This window comes from Entelurus aequoreus, linkage group LG12 (genome assembly GCF_033978785.1).
Source record: "Entelurus aequoreus isolate RoL-2023_Sb linkage group LG12, RoL_Eaeq_v1.1, whole genome shotgun sequence".
NCBI classification, from domain to species: domain Eukaryota; kingdom Metazoa; phylum Chordata; class Actinopteri; order Syngnathiformes; family Syngnathidae; genus Entelurus; species Entelurus aequoreus.
In genome coordinates this window covers 73,095,713-73,102,255 of record NC_084742.1, presented here as the reverse complement: position 1 = coordinate 73,102,255, position 6,543 = coordinate 73,095,713, and the positions used below count along the sequence as shown (strand labels likewise).

The window sequence follows — 6,543 nt, the reverse complement described above, 5'->3', positions numbered from 1 at the left end:
ACATCTGCTATATGATCATCTACATCTACTATATGATCATCTACATCAACTATATGATCATCTACATCAACTATATGATCATCTACATCTACTATATGATCATCTACATCAACTATATGATCATCTACATCAACTATATGATCATCTACATCTACTATATGATCATCTACATCTACTATATGATCATCTACATCTACTATATGATCATCTACATCAACTATATGATCATCTACATCAACTATATGATCATCTACATCTACTATATGATCATCTACATCAACTATATGATCATCTACATCTACTATATGATCATCTACATCTACTATATGATCATCTACATCTACTATATGATCATCTACATCTACTATATGATCATCTACATCAACTATATGATCATCTACATCAACTATATGATCATCTACATCTACTATATGATCATCTACATCAACTATATGATCATCTACATCTACTATATGATCATCTACATCTACTATATGATCATCTACATCTACTATATGATCATCTACATCTACTATATGATCATCTACATCTACTATATGATCATCTACATCTACTATATGATCATCTACATCTACTATATGATCATCTACATCTACTATATGATCATCTACATCAACTATATGATCATCTACATCTACTATATGATTTGCCTGAGAAGCTGGGCAGGACATAAAAAATAAATAAATAAATAAAATAAAATAAAATAATAAAAAAAAAAGAGGTGAACGGCACCGTGTCGTTAATGCCTATTAACTTCATCAACAAGCGACTTGAAAAAGACCTGTACTATGACGTCATCAACAAGCGACTTGAAAAAGACCTGCACTATGACGTCATCAACAAGCGACTTGAAAAGGGCCGGTACTATGACGTCATCAGCGTGCGACCGTTCGGGGACCTGCCCTTCACTTCTCTAACGCTGTCACTTCCAACATCAAAACACCACCATGAGTGCAATATAAAGCCAAGTCTATGGATCGACAATCTTACAACTAAAGTGACCGCGGGGGAATTCATCATCCAGCTTTTATTACCACAGTGAGTTTCAGATAGCTAACATGCTAATACACCATGCTACTACTGTCAACATTGTGTTCAATGTTTTATAATACATTCTATTTTATAATACATACTGTACTTATCACTATTTTATAATACATACTGTACTTATCACTATGTTATAATACATACTGTACTTATCACTATTTTATAATACGTACTGTACTTATCACTAGTTTATAATACATACTGTAGTTATCACTATTTTATAATACATACTGTACTTATCACTATTTTATAATACGTACTGTACTTATCACTAGTTTATAATACATACTGTAGTTATCACTATTTTATAATACATACTGTACTTATCACTATTTTATAATACATACTGTCCTTATCACTATTTTATAATACATACTGTAGGGATCACTATTTTATAATACATACTGTCCTTATCACTATTGTATAATATATACTGTAGGGATCACTATTTTCTAAAACATACTGTAGGTATCACTATTTTATAATACATACTGTCCTTATCACTATTATATAATATATACTGTAGGGATCACTATTTTCTAAAACATACTGTAGGTATCACTATTTTATAATACATACTGTCCTTATCACTATTTTATAATACATACTGTAGGGATCACTATTTTATAATACATACTGTCCTTATCACTATTATATAATACATACTGTAGGTATCACTATTTTATAATACATACTGTAGGGATCATTATTTTCTAATACATACTGTAGGTATCACTATTTTATAATACATACTGTAGGGATCACTATTTTCTAAAACATACTGTAGGTATCATTATTTTATAATACATACCGTAGGTATGACTATTTTGTAAGTTGTGCCAAAGGAAAGGGGGATAAACACAGTCATACATTCACTGTGCAAAGCCAAATGTCAACATGTTACCATGAATTGATTAACGTGGACCCCGACTTAAACAAGTTGAACAACTTATTGGGGTGTTAGCATTTAGTGGTCAATTGTACGGAATATGTACTGTACTGTGCAATCTACTAATAAAAGTCTCAATCAATCAATCAAAACAAGTTTGCTTTTTGAAACCTTACCTATTTCAATTGCTTCCACAGTCCAAGTGTCGATGGCAGCGCCGAACTCAGCCGAGAGAAAAGCCTGCTGGGAAGCCAGGGATTTCTTCTGGAAGTGTCTGGATGACAACAAGGACAAATCATCAACATGCCACAACTTCCAAGAAGAATTTGAGGCTAAATGCCCAGCTCAGTGGGTAAAGACTGCTTACTTGTAGTAGAAGTCAACAATGGCAGCTCAGTGGGTAAAGACTGCTTACTTGTAGTAGAAGTCAACAATGGCAGCTCAGTGGGTAAAGACTGCTTACTTGTAGTAGAAGTCAACAATGGCAGCTCAGTGGGTAAAGACTGCTTACTTGTAGTAGAAGTCAACAATGGCAGCTCAGTGGGTAAAGACTGCTTACTTGTAGTAGAAGTCAACAATGGCAGCTCAGTGGGTAAAGACTGCTTACTTGTAGTAGAAGTCAACAATGGCAGCTCAGTGGGTAAAGACTGCTTACTTGTAGTAGAAGTCAACAATGGCAGCTCAGTGGGTAAAGACTGCTTACTTGTAGTAGAAGTCAACAATGGCAGCTCAGTGGGTAAAGACTGCTTACTTGTAGTAGAAGTCAACAATGGCACTAGATTGTCTGCCCTTCCTCTCTTTACAGGTGAAATATTTCAGCAAAAGAAGAGACTTCCTGAAATACAAGGAGAAGATGCAGACAGAGGGCTTCACTCCTGCTGAAGGCCCCCGGGGCCAGGCCTCCTAACCATACAGTAAACATCACCAGGGGCCACACCTTCTAACCATACAGTAAACATCACCAGGGGCCACACCTCCTAACCATACAGTAAACATCACCAGGGGCCAGGCCTCCTAACCATACAGTAAACATCACCAGGGGCCACACCTCCTAACCATACAGTAAACATCACCAGGGGCCACACCTCCTAACCATACAGTAAACATCACCAGGGGCCACACCTCCTAACCATACAGTAAACATCATGTCAAACACAAGAACAGCAAGGCTTTTTGACATATTTGGGGCCTTAAGAACTTGTGATCATAATGATGTATTTATTAGATGTATTTCTAAATAGCTGTAGTCACCTTGGAAATGGGGTGTTTTTTTTAGCTTCATCCCGCTGTGATGGTCTAAAGTATCGTTTTTCAACCTTTTCTGAGCCGAGGCACATTTTTTTCATTGAAAAAATCCCAAGGCACACCACCAACGGAAAACATTAAAAAATGAAACTCAGCAGCTGATATTGACAGTAAAAAGTTGTTCTCGCAATTGTTGGATAAAAATTCAAAACATAACCAAGCATGCATGGTTATAGCTGAAAGTTGGTGTACTGTCACATCACACCCTGACTTATTTGTTTATAGCTGAAAGTTGGTGTACTGTCACCAACTGTCACATCACACCCTGACTTATTTGTTTATAGCTGAAAGTTGGTGTACTGTCACCAACTGTCACATCACACCCTGACTTATTTGTTTATAGCTGAAAGTTGGTGTACTGTCACCAACTGTCACATCACACCCTGACTTATTTGTTTATAGCTGAAAGTAGGTGTACTGTCACATCACACCCTGACTTATTTGTTTATAGCTGAAAGTTGGTGTACTGTCACCAACTGTCACATCACACCCTGACTTATTTGTTTATAGCTGAAAGTTGGTGTACTGTCACCAACTGTCACATCACACCCTGACTTATTTGTTTATAGCTGAAAGTTGGTGTACTGTCACCAACTGTCACATCACACCCTGACTTATTTGTTTATAGCTGAAAGTTGGTGTACTGTCACCAACTGTCACATCACACCCTGACTTATTTGTTTATAGCTGAAAGTTGGTGTACTGTCACCAACTGTCACATCACACCCTGACTTATTTGTTTATAGCTGAAAGTTGGTGTACTGTCACCAACTGTCACATCACACCCTGACTTATTTGTTTATAGCTCAAAGTAGGTGTACTGTCACATCACACCCTGACTTATTTATTTATAGCTGAAAGTAGGTGTACTGTCACCAACTGTCACATCACACCCTGACTTATTTGGACTTTTTTGTTGTTTATGAATGTACAACTGTTTGTTTATTTTGTTGACGATTGACGGAAGAATAATAAAAGTTGAACTTCCTTTGTGTAGTGTTTTGCTTCTTGTCTGGTGCTTCTATTTTGTTGTTGATTGTCATGTCATGTACGGATGTACATTGTGGACGCCGTCTGCGCCACGTGATTTAAGTCTTTGCTGTCGTCCAGAATTCTGTTTTTGTTTACTTTGCAGCCAGTTCAGTTTTAGTTTTGTTTTGCATAGCCATCCCTAAGCTTCAATGTCTTTTGTTTTTTTTGGTTTAAGCAATAGATACCTTTTTACCTGCACACTGCCTCCCGCTGTCTTCTTCATATTGTGATCACCACAAATCATGTTGCTGACGTCTACAAAGCAATGAGCTACCTGCTGCCACCTACTGATATGGAAGAGTATTACATGGTTACTCTGCCGCGCTCTTGGCAGCACAGACAATAATTACTGCTTTGATAAGAATATTTTTAACCCAAGTAGGTGAAATGACATCATTTCCCACGGCACACCAAACAATATCTCACGGTACACTAGTGGTTGAAAAACACTGGTCCTAAGTATCCAAACTATCTATTTACCATGAATTGATTTACTTGGACCCGATTTAAACACGTTGAAAAACTTATTGGGGTGTTAGCATTTAGTGGTCAATTGTACGGAATATGTACTGTACTGTGAAATCTACTAATAAAAGTTTCAATCAATGGTGTTAAAGTTCACTTTGGAAACAGTGAGGTGCACTTCCTCCTTTAGACAGCGGGGGGCGGCATTGTATTTGTTGGCTAGGATGTCATTTGGGACGTTTTATGGTAAATGGGTTATACTTGTAGAGTGCTTTTCTACCTTCAAGGTACTCAAAGCGCTTTGACACTATTTACACATTCACACACACATTCACACACATTCACACATTCACACACACATTCACACACACATTCACACACACATTCACACACACATTCACACACTGATGGCGGGAGCTGCCATGCAAGGCCCCTAACCACCACCCATCAGGAGCAAGGGTGAAGTGTTTTGCTCAAGGACACAACGGACGTGACAGTTGGTAGAAGGTGGGGATCGAACCAGGAACCCTCAGGTTGCTGGCACGGCCACTCTCCCAACCTCGCCACGCCGTTGTTGACATAGTACGTGTAGAAGAGAATGTTGTACGTGTGAAGTGAATGTTGACATAGTACGTGTAGAAGTGAATGTTGTACGTGTGAAGTGAATGTTGACATAGTACGTGTAGAAGTGAATGTTGTACGTGTGAAGTGAATGTTGACATAGTACGTGTAGAAGTGAATGTTGTACGTTAAGTGAATGTTGACATAGTACATGTAGAAGGGAATGTTGTATGTTAAGTGAATGTTGACATAGTACGTGTAGAAGTGAATGTTGTACGTGTAGAAGTGAATGTTGACATAGTACGTGTAGAAGTGAATGTTGACATAGTACGTGTAGAAGTGAATGTTGTACGTGTGAAGTGAATGTTGACATAGTACGTGTAGAAGTGAATGTTGTACGTGTAGAAGTGAATGTTGACATAGTACGTGTAGAAGTGAATGTTGTACGTTAAGTGAATGTTGACATAGTACATGTAGAAGGGAATGTTGTATGTTAAGTGAATGTTGACATAGTACGTGTAGAAGTGAATGTTGTACGTGTAGAAGTGAATGTTGACATAGTACGTGTAGAAGTGAATGTTGTACGTGTGAAGTGAATGTTGACATAGTACGTGTAGAAGTGAATGTTGTACGTGTAGAAGTGAATGTTGACATAGTACGTGTAGGAGTGAATGTTGTACGTGTAGAAGTGAATGTTGACATAGTACGTGTAGAAGTGAATGTTGTACGTGTAGAAGTGAATGTTGACATAGTACGTGTAGGAGTGAATGTTGTACGTGTAGAAGTGAATGTTGACATAGTACGTGTAGGAGTGAATGTTGTACGTGTGAAGTGAATGTTGACATAGTACGTGTAGAAGTGAATGTTGACATAGTACGTGTAGAAGTGAATGTTGTACGTGTGAAGTGAATGTTGACATAGTACGTGTAGAAGTGAATGTTGTACGTGTAGAAGTGAATGTTGACATAGTACGTGTAGGAGTGAATGTTGTACGTGTAGAAGTGAATGTTGACATAGTACGTGTAGAAGTGAATGTTGTACGTGTAGAAGTGAATGTTGACATAGTACGTGTAGGAGTGAATGTTGTACGTGTAGAAGTGAATGTTGACATAGTACGTGTAGGAGTGAATGTTGTACGTGTGAAGTGAATGTTGACATAGTACGTGTAGAAGTGAATGTTGTACGTGTAGAAGTGAATGTTGACATAGTACGTGTAGAAGTGA

At 37.7% G+C, this 6,543-nt stretch overlaps 1 protein-coding gene across 1 annotated transcript; it reads left to right on the top strand.

Moving 5' to 3' along the window:
* The first annotated feature begins 888 nt into the window (after nt 1-888).
* Nucleotides 889-4,834, top strand: LOC133662951 (cytochrome c oxidase assembly factor 6 homolog). Its single transcript, XM_062067173.1, has 3 exons — nt 889-1,059; nt 2,155-2,309; nt 2,763-4,834. Exons 2-3 carry the CDS (start codon nt 2,166-2,168, stop codon nt 2,862-2,864), a joined length of 246 nt encoding a protein of 81 aa, XP_061923157.1. The 5' UTR covers nt 889-1,059; nt 2,155-2,165; the 3' UTR covers nt 2,865-4,834.
* The last annotated feature ends 1,709 nt before the right edge of the window (nt 4,835-6,543 follow it).

What these genes read in the sequence shown, in the direction of transcription:
- LOC133662951 (XM_062067173.1), top strand. Translation starts at nt 2,166, where the DNA reads ATGGCAGCGCCGAACTCAGCCGAGAGAAAAGCCTGCTGGGAAGCCAGG. An exon ending in CTAAATGCCCAGCTCAGTGG is followed by an intron (nt 2,310 to 2,762) that starts GTAAAGACTGCT and finishes CTCTCTTTACAG; the next exon opens with GTGAAATATTTCAGCAAAAG.